The 13217-nt window shown below is 40.4% G+C and overlaps 2 protein-coding genes and 1 long non-coding RNA gene across 3 annotated transcripts; all 3 read right to left on the bottom strand.

Annotated features, from left to right (window-relative positions):
* Positions 1-191: 191 nt before the first annotated feature.
* On the bottom strand, positions 192-7632 carry LOC108166720 (CD209 antigen-like protein C). The gene is made up of 7 exons (XM_081612380.1): positions 7548-7632; positions 7311-7415; positions 6023-6124; positions 5817-5894; positions 1271-1422; positions 1039-1163; positions 192-953 (listed from the first exon to the last, which is right to left on the bottom strand). Exons 2-7 carry the CDS (start codon positions 7396-7398, stop codon positions 800-802), a joined length of 699 nt encoding a protein of 232 aa, XP_081468506.1. The 5' UTR covers positions 7399-7415; positions 7548-7632; the 3' UTR covers positions 192-799.
* On the bottom strand, positions 3717-5012 carry LOC145553639 (uncharacterized). Its single transcript, XR_014089693.1, has 3 exons — positions 4864-5012; positions 4667-4791; positions 3717-4585 (listed from the first exon to the last, which is right to left on the bottom strand). It is a non-coding gene; the product is annotated as an uncharacterized LOC145553639 (long non-coding RNA).
* Positions 7633-9580: 1948 nt separating the features above from the next.
* On the bottom strand, positions 9581-12173 carry LOC145553910 (uncharacterized). The gene is made up of 5 exons (XM_081613034.1): positions 12089-12173; positions 11852-11956; positions 10564-10665; positions 10358-10435; positions 9581-9814 (listed from the first exon to the last, which is right to left on the bottom strand). Exons 2-5 carry the CDS (start codon positions 11937-11939, stop codon positions 9729-9731), a joined length of 354 nt encoding a protein of 117 aa, XP_081469160.1. The 5' UTR covers positions 11940-11956; positions 12089-12173; the 3' UTR covers positions 9581-9728.
* Positions 12174-13217: the final 1044 nt, after the last annotated feature.

Here is a 13217-nt window from a genome sequence, read left to right as displayed (position 1 = left end):
TTTCATCCGACGTTCAACATCCTGAAGCTAAAAGCTGAGAACGGAGAAGCGTTTCCATCCTGCAGCATATCAGGAATAAGAGTCTCTGATGATGAGTGGCTAAAGGCTGAAAGTGCATCAGCAAAACCAGAAGAACTATTAATAAAAATACACACCTGCCTGGGATGTACCATGGCAGATTGAGGAAGTAGCTGCTATTAAAGTCTGAACTGACAAACAGACCAGAGACGATAATCAGAGCAACAGAAGAAGAGACTGTAAAAACCAGAGAGGAACCAAAATGCAAAAATAAATAAGACTAAATGCTTTTCAGCACTACATGTATTTTATTAGTAAACCATGTTTTGAATCAAATGTTATATTGTTTCTATTTCACAGTCGTACACCACGTTGTGTTGATCTTTCACATTAAAAGTTCAAGGGGTGTGAATACTTTTACAAGCCACTTCATTAAATTATGATAAAACACAGATGTAGATATGCTGCCCTCTGGTGGTCTTTGTTTGTTTTGAGTATTTTCATGGGGAACCTGGTTTCTACTGTCAGGTTTAGTTGTATAAAGAACAAACTATCAAACATCATGAGTTAAAAATCCTTTAAAATGTTTACTTTGCTAGAAAAAAAAGAATAAAGGAGAATTTTAAATAGTTTTTGTTTTATTCTGCCTCGTTGTAGTCAGAGCTGATGATGATTAGAGGAAGAATAAAGATTAAACTGCATGTTTAAAGTACAGACTTTCTGTTTACTGATTAAACTTTCAAACAAACAGATTCTTCACAGTTGGTTTAGGGAGGTTTGCTTATATCTCACAGATGCTTCTCCATTGAAGATCACAGAACTGATCAAACCAACCCATCAGATCATTGTCTTCTTCTGTCTTCCCAATCGCTGCACAGTCCTCTCCAGCTGGATATTTCTCCTTCCAGTCATCAGGCTCCCAGGATGTCCAAAACCTTCAAATGAGAGACAAAGAACAGCAAAGTTCAGTAGAAGCAGGTGACTTTGACATAACTAAACATGTTTCCAGACCAGCCAAACCTTTCATCCACAGCTGATCCGTCCACCCAGAGCCATTTGCCTTCTTCCTCTGAGTCTGTCAGTCCGATCCAGAACTTGTCCCAGTAGCTCCTCAACATGCCTCTCAGTCTGGTATCCAGGAACACCTGAAGAAGGTGATGAAAGGTGATGAAAATGTCTATGTGAGATTTAAATGACCAGATGAAGAAACATGAAATCAGGGAGAATCTGAACCTGCAGCAGAGTTTCATACCTGCTCCTCTCTGCTGTCGATCTTCACCAGGTCTGATCCCAGATGTTGGCAGGAACGTCTGCTGTCATTCCAGGAGGATCTGATGATGTTAAAATAATAACAGTTTCCTCCATGTTTCTTCCATCCTGCTTCAGACTCCAGACGTGTCAGATCTTAAAGACAAAGCCTTCAGTGAACCAGGAGGAATAAATCTCTGTAGATGTTTGTGTGGTTTGGAGACAGCAGGAGGCGTCTTCTGTCCTGCAGCTACAATCTGACTTCCTGTCTCTGTCAGTCCATCAACGTCTCTTTGACATCATTAGAGGACAGAAATGAGACAAAGATCAGATCATGGACTTAGTTTGTTCTGCTGGAGGTGGAGGACATGTTGGACATGTTGGACATGTTGGACATGGGGGACATGTTGGCTGCTCTGTTTAGAGAAATAAAAACTGTTTTAACCTCAGTCAGTTATTTTTTTTTCCTAAATCTGAACTGATGAACAAACATGTTCAAACTTTGGTCTCTTGTTGGTGAACTTCAGTACAAACATGATCAGATGTTAATCCCAGATTTACATCTGATGCATGAACATCTGTGCAGGTGTTGAGTGTCAGCAGCTTCATCAGACTGACAGTCATGGTGTCTCAGTGATGCAGCAGAAACATTGTTGGATAAAGAGCAGAAAGCAGAAACATTGATCTGTTTCAGCAGAAACATCTCAGCAGTTTCACCACTAATACACCAAACTGCTGTGTTACAGTAACAATGTTAACCTGGTTTTTACACAAAACGCTATGAATGAAGGTGATCCATCAGATCTGAATGAGACGTTCAGTCTGGACCTTCTGGGAACCTTCAGACTCTGACATCCTTCATGTACGTTGAACCTTGAAGCCACAGACTTTATCCTCTCCCATCCATCCAACACCTCCACCCTGTGGCTTTCTAATCAATATCACATAGATAGACAGTCTGCAGGTTTCATGATGGAGGGTTGAGATAAATAGAGACATTTTCAAGAATTAATCTACAGATCTGCCCTTTCAGCATTGAGAAGTAGGAAATTATTAATATTCAGGTCTGAGTTGCAGACAAACAGGTCAACATGGTTCCAAGGGTTAATTGGAACATACAGCAGCATGTCATCAGCATAACAGTGATGATGACATGTAGCAGTAAGACATTAAGAACATTGATAATACCAAGAAGCAGCAGATAGAAAACAGCAGAGGGCCGAGCACAGACCCCTGAGGGACTCCGTGGTTCCCAGCTCAGGTCTCAGAGATCATTTTTAAAACTGACACTCTAAGAAGTCACAGACATTTAGGACCTCAGGTGTGAGTAAATTTCAGGTAACTCTGGAGAAGTTTTTAGCTCAGAAATCAGTGACTGAAAAAAGTCTGGAAATGTTTCTAGTCTTGAACATCAGCAGCTGTTTATCTACAGTTTCTCCTCAGATTCCTGATTTATTCATGTAAAGAATCAGTTTGTGTTCAGTCTGATGAAGAGGACTCACCTCTGACTGCAGCTCCTTCATCTCCTTCCTGCTGATTTACCTCCAGACTCTTCATCTTCAGCTCTTCATCGCTGTGAGGACGTCTCATCATGGAGACGCTTCACTCTGAGGACAAACACAGAGACGGGTCAGAGACACGGAGGAAATGAAGTCATTTTGTCTTTTCCTTTAAACTCAGAAGTGAAAGAAATAAGTACTTTATTCTCTTTGTTGAATAAAAATGTGATCTAAACTCACCGTCGGCGTGTCGTCTCTCCTCTGTGGACATTTCAGACAGAAGATCTGTCCATCAGCTTAGCGGTGAAGGAACTTCCTGTTGAGCTTAAAGGAGGAAGAGACTTTAAGCTGTTTTCAAAGCTGCTTCTTTCCTCTTTATGTAAATGTTGGTAGCACCAATTTGAACCAGTCAGAATAAAGATGCTTAATTAAACTTGTTCCTCTCAACATGACTAGATCTATATCTGCTGAAGTTCCTCTTATTGATTCTGACAGTAAACTGATGATCAGTTCCAGTTTCAGATGTGTAAAGTTTGAGGTTTTTAAACGTTAAATGTCCTGAATGTTGACTGAACTCATCATCAGCAAAGACCAACATGTAAGAAATGTTCAGTCTTTACTTTCTGCAGATTCAAGAAGATTTTCCTAATGTGCAGCAGATGTTTCTGGTCCATCAGCTGCTCTGAGTAGGATCTCACTCTGCAAACTAAAATCTAAAGTTAACACGAGGAACCAATGAGATCATCTGACGCCTTCAAGCGGAAACTGAGAAACATTTTGGTTCCTAACTGCAGCTTCTTCCTCCGTCAGGCTTTTCTTCACTTTGAACATTGTTTCTGTTTCCATCCAATCTGGAGTTTTTGACCAGATCATTTTTGTCATTATGATTAATAAACATAAAACAGCTTAAAGCCATCCCTCCCTCCCACTGGACACACAAACCAGACAGAGTTCATGTAGTTAATAAGTTTATTCATAGTTACATGAGCAGCTGCTGCTTGAAGCTGATAACATGAAAGCTGGAGCTCTGATGGTGGATCTGATCTTTATTTTCTACATGGAAACATGACGAGTCCTGCTGCAGAAACCATCATCCATATGACACCATGCAAAGATTTACACATGAGATAAACTGATGAAGCTACAGGAACTACTTTATGTTGGGAGATTCAGTTCAGCAGGTGAACTGTGAACATGAACTGATTCAGTTTTAGCTGCTGTTAAGGAGGATCTGAACCAGTAAACCCAGTAGAGATGTTCTGGTTCTCCACATGTTCTGCTCTCTATGATGGATCATCAGAAGCTGCAGAGCCTCAGAAATGTTCTGACCCGAGTCACATGCAGGATCCAGACCCGTTAGAACCAGAAGCAGAAATAAATCCTCTGTTAAAGTCTGATGGAAAAGTTCTGCTGCAGGTTCTTCCAGGTTCCTGTTTGTAACTCAGAGTTTTTCTCTTGGTGGTCTGCTGCTGCTGCAGATCAGAGAATAACTAAAGCTGATAGAAAGAATCATTAAAAAGGAGAATTTGATGTTTCAACACGACTGAAGAAAAGTTTAAATGTTTATAGAACCAGAATCTCTGCAGGTTTTTGGTTCAGATTGTTTTATAAACTGAACTGAACTTCAGACACATGGATGACCTTTTACTGCTGCTGGTTTCTCACAGATACTTTTCTGAGAAACATTACAGGCTTTATCAAACCAACACTTCAGATGTTGACTTCCTCCTCTGTCTCCCATCCTCACACAGTCTTCTCCAGCTGGATTCTCATTTTTCCAGTCATCAGGCTCCTTGTCCTTGTTGAACCAAAAGCTCAAACTGAAGAACAGAAACAGGAAAATAAAAACTGTGACTTGGTTTCTGGAAATAATCCTAAAAATGTTTTTGCTTCAACCAAACCTTTGATCCAGATCTGATCCGTCCACCCAGAACCATCTGCCTTCTTCCACTGAGTCCGTCAGTCCGATCCAGAACATGTCATGATCATCCTTCATCAAGACTCTCAGTCTGTTGTCCAGGAACATCTGAACAGGAGAAGTTGAACATTTTGATGAGATGAAACCAGAGAGAATCTGAACCTCAGCAGAGTTTCATACCTGCTCCTCTCTGCTGTCGATCTTCACCAGGTCTGATTTCTGACCAACGCAGGAACGTCTGCTGTCAGTCCAGGAAGATTTAGTGGTGGAGAAATAATAACAGTTTCCTCCATGTTTCTCCCATCCTGCTTCAGACTTCAGACGTGTCAGATCTTAAAGATAAAACCTTCAGTGAACCAGGAGGAATAAATCTCTGTAGATGTTTGTGTGGTTTGGAGACAGCAGGAGGCGTCTTCTGTCCTGCAGCTACAATCTAACTTCCTGTCTCTGTCAGTCCATCAACGTCTCTTTGACATCATTAGAGGACAGAAATGAGACAAAGATCAGATCATGAACTTACTTTGTTCTGCTGGAGGTGGAGGACATGATGGACATGCAGGTGTAGAACTTTTACTCTCACATTTTATTTCTGTTTATAAAAGAAAATAAGTTATTTCTGAATTATTTTTCTTTTTGCAGAACAGCTGAATATACAAATAAGAAACAATAAAAAATCATTTCTATCATGTGTTTGAAATCACTTTAATCAATCTGTGTCTGTCAGTCAATCAAAGTCTCTTTTAGATCACCAGACAGTAGAAATGACCTAAAGATTGATTACTGGACTCCATCTGTTACATCAGGAGGTGGAGGACATGTTGGACATGTTGGACATGTTGGACATGTTGGACATGTTGGACATGCTGCTGTGAAACTTTTACTCCCAGGTTTTATTTCTAGGTTTAAAAGATGATAAAAGTTTTTATTTCTGTTTGGTCGTCCTGAACAGTTGAAGAGAATAAAAATTAAACATTAAGATAAAACAAAACAATTAACATATATTGGAAACTAGTTAAATATATTTGAAAACAATCCAGAGATCTTGAAAAAATCTGAAATGTTTCTAATCTGGAGGCTCTGAATGAGACGTTGAGACTGAATCCTGAGGAAACTTCAAACTCTGATCGTCTCACCTGACAGGTTTCTCCTCAGAGCTTCATTCTCCTCTTTCAGGGTCTGGAGAGTCTGATTGGTTCGTATTTTATCAAAAGCTGATTGGAGATAAAACAGCAGCTTGTGAAGCTAAATAAATGTGATCATGTTAACATTAAACTGCATGTTTAATGTTTCCATCAGCTGATGGACCAGTAAGAATAAACCATCATCAGGATGAACTCACAGAGTCTGTAGATGACGATGAGAGCAGCAGCCAGCAGACCGACCAGAACCAGCAGAACTACTCCCCCTGCTGGCAGCTTGGAGGTTCTGCTGGGGTTTTCACCTGAGGAGCATTTAGAGCAGAACCGGATCAGAACCTGGAGACGGACTCACAGAAACTAACATCTGATCTCATTAAAATCACTCAGTTTCTGTATTTTCCATTAAAGTTGATTTTATACGTCTTATTTAATAACTAAGAGGCTTTTTCAGTGTCTGTGAAATTTGACTCATCATAAACAGCTACTGTGATGGTTTGTTAAAAAAACAAAAAACAAATATATGGCAGTGAAGTGGACATAGGCATGGAAGTAGAAAACTGTCCTACGCCCACCACTAGGGGCAGTGTAATGAGAGGAAGTGAGGTAATCTGTTCCTGCTAATGGCTTTCTGCTAAGAATTAGCAATGAGGGAAATAACAACCAGAAAACCTCAAGGGTTATTTTCAGTCAGAGTGAAGGCGTTAACGTCTACAGCCCTAATTTAATAGAACGAAGCCCATGATTAGCTACTGGTGACCAAACTCTGCAGGAGTCCTTCTGCCTTTTTATAGGGTGACAGCAGCACCAGAACATTTTGGTGTAGTTATGTTTAGACATCCTTCATGTACGTTGAACCTTGAAGCCACAGACTTTATCCTCTCCCATCCATCCAACACCTCCACCCTGTGGCTTTCTAATCAATATCACACAGATAGACAGTCTGCAAGTTTCATGATGGAGGGTTGAGATAAATAGAGAGATTTTCAAGAATTAATCTACAGATCTGCCCTTTCAGCGTTGAGAAGTAGGAAATTATTAATATTCAGGTCTGAGTTGCAGACAAACAGGTCAACATGGTTCCAAGGGTTAATTGGAACATACAGCAGCATGTCATCAGCATAACAGTGATGATGACATGTAGCAGTAAGACATTAAGAACATTGATAATACCAAGAAGCAGCAGATAGAGAGAAAACAGCAGAGGGCCGAGCACAGACCCCTGAGGGACTCCGTGGTTCCCAGCTCAGGTCTCAGAGATCATTTTTAAAACTGACACTCTAAGAAGTCACAGACATTTAGGACCTCAGGTGTGAGTAAATTTCAGGTAACTCTGGAGAAGTTTTTAGCTCAGAAATCAGTGACTGAAAAAAGTCTGGAAATGTTTCTAGTCTTGAACATCAGCAGCTGTTTATCTACAGTTTCTCCTCAGATTCCTGATTTATTCATGTAAAGAATCAGTTTGTGTTCAGTCTGATGAAGAGGACTCACCTCTGACTGCAGCTCCTTCATCTCCTTCCTGCTGATTTACCTCCAGACTCTTCATCTTCAGCTCTTCATCGCTGTGAGGACGTCTCATCGTGGAGACGCTTCACTCTGAGGACAAACACACAGACGGGTCAGAGACACGGAGGAAATGAAGTCATTTTGTCTTTTCCTTTAAACTCAGAAGTGAAAGAAATAAGTACTTTATTCTCTTTGTTGAATAAAAATGTGATCTAAACTCACCGTCGGCGTGTCGTCTCTCCTCTGTGGACATTTCAGACAGAAGATCTGTCCATCAGCTTAGCGGTGAAGGAACTTCCTGTTGAGCTTAAAGGAGGAAGAGACTTTAAGCTGTTTTCAAAGCTGCTTCTTTCCTCTTTATGTAAATGTTGGTAGCACCAATTTGAACCAGTCAGAATAAAGATGCTTAATTAAACTTGTTCCTCTCAACATGACTAGATCTATATCTGCTGAAGTTCCTCTTATTGATTCTGACAGTAAACTGATGATCAGTTCCAGTTTCAGATGTGTAAAGTTTGAGGTTTTTAAACGTTAAATGTCCTGAATGTTGACTGAACTCATCATCAGCAAAGACCAACATGTAAGAAATGTTCAGTCTTTACTTTCTGCAGATTCAAGAAGATTTTCCTAATGTGCAGCAGATGTTTCTGGTCCATCAGCTGCTCTGAGTAGGATCTCACTCTGCAAACTAAAATCTAAAGTTAACACGAGGAACCAATGAGATCATCTGACGCCTTCAAGCGGAAACTGAGAAACATTTTGGTTCCTAACTGCAGCTTCTTCCTCCGTCAGGCTTTTCTTCACTTTGAACATTGTTTCTGTTTCCATCCAATCTGGAGTTTTTGACCAGATCATTTTTGTCATTATGATTAATAAACATAAAACAGCTTAAAGCCATCCCTCCCTCCCACTGGACACACAAACCAGACAGAGTTCATGTAGTTAATAAGTTTATTCATAGTTACATGAGCAGCTGCTGCTTGAAGCTGATAACATGAAAGCTGGAGCTCTGATGGTGGATCTGATCTTTATTTTCTACATGGAAACATGACGAGTCCTGCTGCAGAAACCATCATCCATATGACACCATGCAAAGATTTACACATGAGATAAACTGATGAAGCTACAGGAACTACTTTATGTTGGGAGATTCAGTTCAGCAGGTGAACTGTGAACATGAACTGATTCAGTTTTAGCTGCTGTTAAGGAGGATCTGAACCAGTAAACCCAGTAGAGATGTTCTGGTTCTCCACATGTTCTGCTCTCTATGATGGATCATCAGAAGCTGCAGAGCCTCAGAAATGTTCTGACCCGAGTCACATGCAGGATCCAGACCCGTTAGAACCAGAAGCAGAAATAAATCCTCTGTTAAAGTCTGATGGAAAAGTTCTGCTGCAGGTTCTTCCAGGTTCCTGTTTGTAACTCAGAGTTTTTCTCTTGGTGGTCTGCTGCTGCTGCAGATCAGAGAATAACTAAAGCTGATAGAAAGAATCATTAAAAAGGAGAATTTGATGTTTCAACACGACTGAAGAAAAGTTTAAATGTTTATAGAACCAGAATCTCTGCAGGTTTTTGGTTCAGATTGTTTTATAAACTGAACTGAACTTCAGACACATGGATGACCTTTTACTGCTGCTGGTTTCTCACAGATACTTTTCTGAGAAACATTACAGGCTTTATCAAACCAACACTTCAGATGTTGACTTCCTCCTCTGTCTCCCATCCTCACACAGTCTTCTCCAGCTGGATTCTCATTTTTCCAGTCATCAGGCTCCTTGTCCTTGTTGAACCAAAAGCTCAAACTGAAGAACAGAAACAGGAAAATAAAAACTGTGACTTGGTTTCTGGAAATAATCCTAAAAATGTTTTTGCTTCAACCAAACCTTTGATCCAGATCTGATCCGTCCACCCAGAACCATCTGCCTTCTTCCACTGAGTCCGTCAGTCCGATCCAGAACATGTCATGATCATCCTTCATCAAGACTCTCAGTCTGTTGTCCAGGAACATCTGAACAGGAGAAGTTGAACATTTTGATGAGATGAAACCAGAGAGAATCTGAACCTCAGCAGAGTTTCATACCTGCTCCTCTCTGCTGTCGATCTTCACCAGGTCTGATTTCTGACCAACGCAGGAACGTCTGCTGTCAGTCCAGGAAGATTTAGTGGTGGAGAAATAATAACAGTTTCCTCCATGTTTCTCCCATCCTGCTTCAGACTTCAGACGTGTCAGATCTTAAAGATAAAACCTTCAGTGAACCAGGAGGAATAAATCTCTGTAGATGTTTGTGTGGTTTGGAGACAGCAGGAGGCGTCTTCTGTCCTGCAGCTACAATCTAACTTCCTGTCTCTGTCAGTCCATCAACGTCTCTTTGACATCATTAGAGGACAGAAATGAGACAAAGATCAGATCATGAACTTACTTTGTTCTGCTGGAGGTGGAGGACATGATGGACATGCAGGTGTAGAACTTTTACTCTCACATTTTATTTCTGTTTATAAAAGAAAATAAGTTATTTCTGAATTATTTTTCTTTTTGCAGAACAGCTGAATATACAAATAAGAAACAATAAAAAATCATTTCTATCATGTGTTTGAAATCACTTTAATCAATCTGTGTCTGTCAGTCAATCAAAGTCTCTTTTAGATCACCAGACAGTAGAAATGACCTAAAGATTGATTACTGGACTCCATCTGTTACATCAGGAGGTGGAGGACATGTTGGACATGTTGGACATGTTGGACATGTTGGACATGTTGGACATGCTGCTGTGAAACTTTTACTCCCAGGTTTTATTTCTAGGTTTAAAAGATGATAAAAGTTTTTATTTCTGTTTGGTCGTCCTGAACAGTTGAAGAGAATAAAAATTAAACATTAAGATAAAACAAAACAATTAACATATATTGGAAACTAGTTAAATATATTTGAAAACAATCCAGAGATCTTGAAAAAAATGAAATGTTTCTAATCTGGAGGCTCTGAATGAGACGTTCAGACTGAATCCTGAGGAAACTTCAAACTCTGATCGTCTCACCTGACAGGTTTCTCCTCAGAGCTTCATTCTCCTCTTTCAGGGTCTGGAGAGTCTGATTGGTTCGTATTTTATCAAAAGCTGATTGGAGATAAAACAGCAGCTTGTGAAGCTAAATAAATGTGATCATGTTAACATTAAACTGCATGTTTAATGTTTCCATCAGCTGATGGACCAGTAAGAATAAACCATCATCAGGATGAACTCACAGAGTCTGTAGATGACGATGAGAGCAGCAGCCAGCAGACCGACCAGAACCAGCAGAACTACTCCCCCTGCTGGCAGCTTGGAGGTTCTGCTGGGGTTTTCACCTGAGGAGCATTTAGAGCAGAACCGGATCAGAACCTGGAGACGGACTCACAGAAACTAACATCTGATCTCATTAAAATCACTCAGTTTCTGTATTTTCCATTAAAGTTGATTTTATACGTCTTATTTAATAACTAAGAGGCTTTTTCAGTGTCTGTGAAATTTGACTCATCATAAACAGCTACTGTGATGGTTTGTTAAAAAAACAAAAAACAAATATATGGCAGTGAAGTGGACATAGGCATGGAAGTAGAAAACTGTCCTACGCCCACCACTAGGGGCAGTGTAATGAGAGGAAGTGAGGTAATCTGTTCCTGCTAATGGCTTTCTGCTAAGAATTAGCAATGAGGGAAATAACAACCAGAAAACCTCAAGGGTTATTTTCAGTCAGAGTGAAGGCGTTAACGTCTACAGCCCTAATTTAATAGAACGAAGCCCATGATTAGCTACTGGTGACCAAACTCTGCAGGAGTCCTTCTGCCTTTTTATAGGGTGACAGCAGCACCAGAACATTTTGGTGTAGTTATGTTTAGACATCCTTCATGTACGTTGAACCTTGAAGCCACAGACTTTATCCTCTCCCATCCATCCAACACCTCCACCCTGTGGCTTTCTAATCAATATCACACAGATAGACAGTCTGCAAGTTTCATGATGGAGGGTTGAGATAAATAGAGACATTTTCAAGAATTAATCTACAGATCTGCCCTTTCAGCGTTGAGAAGTAGGAAATTATTAATATTCAGGTCTGAGTTGCAGACAAACAGGTCAACATGGTTCCAAGGGTTAATTGGAACATACAGCAGCATGTCATCAGCATAACAGTGATGATGACATGTAGCAGTAAGACATTAAGAACATTGATAATACCAAGAAGCAGCAGATAGAGAGAAAACAGCAGAGGGCCGAGCACAGACCCCTGAGGGACTCCGTGGTTCCCAGCTCAGGTCTCAGAGATCATTTTTAAAACTGACACTCTAAGAAGTCACAGACATTTAGGACCTCAGGTGTGAGTAAATTTCAGGTAACTCTGGAGAAGTTTTTAGCTCAGAAATCAGTGACTGAAAAAAGTCTGGAAATGTTTCTAGTCTTGAACATCAGCAGCTGTTTATCTACAGTTTCTCCTCAGATTCCTGATTTATTCATGTAAAGAATCAGTTTGTGTTCAGTCTGATGAAGAGGACTCACCTCTGACTGCAGCTCCTTCATCTCCTTCCTGCTGATTTACCTCCAGACTCTTCATCTTCAGCTCTTCATCGCTGTGAGGACGTCTCATCGTGGAGACGCTTCACTCTGAGGACAAACACACAGACGGGTCAGAGACACGGAGGAAATGAAGTCATTTTGTCTTTTCCTTTAAACTCAGAAGTGAAAGAAATAAGTACTTTATTCTCTTTGTTGAATAAAAATGTGATCTAAACTCACCGTCGGCGTGTCGTCTCTCCTCTGTGGACATTTCAGACAGAAGATCTGTCCATCAGCTTAGCGGTGAAGGAACTTCCTGTTGAGCTTAAAGGAGGAAGAGACTTTAAGCTGTTTTCAAAGCTGCTTCTTTCCTCTTTATGTAAATGTTGGTAGCACCAATTTGAACCAGTCAGAATAAAGATGCTTAATTAAACTTGTTCCTCTCAACATGACTAGATCTATATCTGCTGAAGTTCCTCTTATTGATTCTGACAGTAAACTGATGATCAGTTCCAGTTTCAGATGTGTAAAGTTTGAGGTTTTTAAACGTTAAATGTCCTGAATGTTGACTGAACTCATCATCAGCAAAGACCAACATGTAAGAAATGTTCAGTCTTTACTTTCTGCAGATTCAAGAAGATTTTCCTAATGTGCAGCAGATGTTTCTGGTCCATCAGCTGCTCTGAGTAGGATCTCACTCTGCAAACTAAAATCTAAAGTTAACACGAGGAACCAATGAGATCATCTGACGCCTTCAAGCGGAAACTGAGAAACATTTTGGTTCCTAACTGCAGCTTCTTCCTCCGTCAGGCTTTTCTTCACTTTGAACATTGTTTCTGTTTCCATCCAATCTGGAGTTTTTGACCAGATCATTTTTGTCATTATGATTAATAAACATAAAACAGCTTAAAGCCATCCCTCCCTCCCACTGGACACACAAACCAGACAGAGTTCATGTAGTTAATAAGTTTATTCATAGTTACATGAGCAGCTGCTGCTTGAAGCTGATAACATGAAAGCTGGAGCTCTGATGGTGGATCTGATCTTTATTTTCTACATGGAAACATGACGAGTCCTGCTGCAGAAACCATCATCCATATGACACCATGCAAAGATTTACACATGAGATAAACTGATGAAGCTACAGGAACTACTTTATGTTGGGAGATTCAGTTCAGCAGGTGAACTGTGAACATGAACTGATTCAGTTTTAGCTGCTGTTAAGGAGGATCTGAACCAGTAAACCCAGTAGAGATGTTCTGGTTCTCCACATGTTCTGCTCTCTATGATGGATCATCAGAAGCTGCAGAGCCTCAGAAATGTTCTGACCCGAGTCACATGCAGGATCCAGACCCGTTAGAACCAGAAG

The sequence above is a fragment of the Poecilia reticulata genome, chromosome 11 (genome assembly GCF_904066995.2).
Source record: "Poecilia reticulata chromosome 11, P_reticulata-male-v2, whole genome shotgun sequence".
Taxonomy (NCBI): domain Eukaryota; kingdom Metazoa; phylum Chordata; class Actinopteri; order Cyprinodontiformes; family Poeciliidae; genus Poecilia; species Poecilia reticulata.
Note: the sequence above shows the minus strand (reverse complement) of the source record. Positions and strands in the feature narration are given on the sequence as shown.

Coding starts and splice junctions, on each gene's coding strand:
- LOC108166720 (XM_081612380.1), bottom strand. CDS start 7,398: ATGAGACGTCCTCACAGCGATGAAGAGCTGAAGATGAAGAGTCTGGAG. Junction 1,423..5,816: donor TCTGAGGAGAAACCTGTCAG/GTGAGACGATCA, acceptor TTTGTCTTTAAG/ATCTGACACGTCTGGAGTCT. Junction 954..1,038: donor GGATCAGCTGTGGATGAAAG/GTTTGGCTGGTC, acceptor TCTCATTTGAAG/GTTTTGGACATCCTGGGAGC.
- LOC145553910 (XM_081613034.1), bottom strand. CDS start 11,939: ATGAGACGTCCTCACAGCGATGAAGAGCTGAAGATGAAGAGTCTGGAG. Junction 10,436..10,563: donor CATCGTCATCTACAGACTCT/GTGAGTTCATCC, acceptor ATCTCCAATCAG/CTTTTGATAAAATACGAACC. Junction 9,815..10,357: donor TCTGAGGAGAAACCTGTCAG/GTGAGACGATCA, acceptor TTTTATAAACAG/AAATAAAATGTGAGAGTAAA.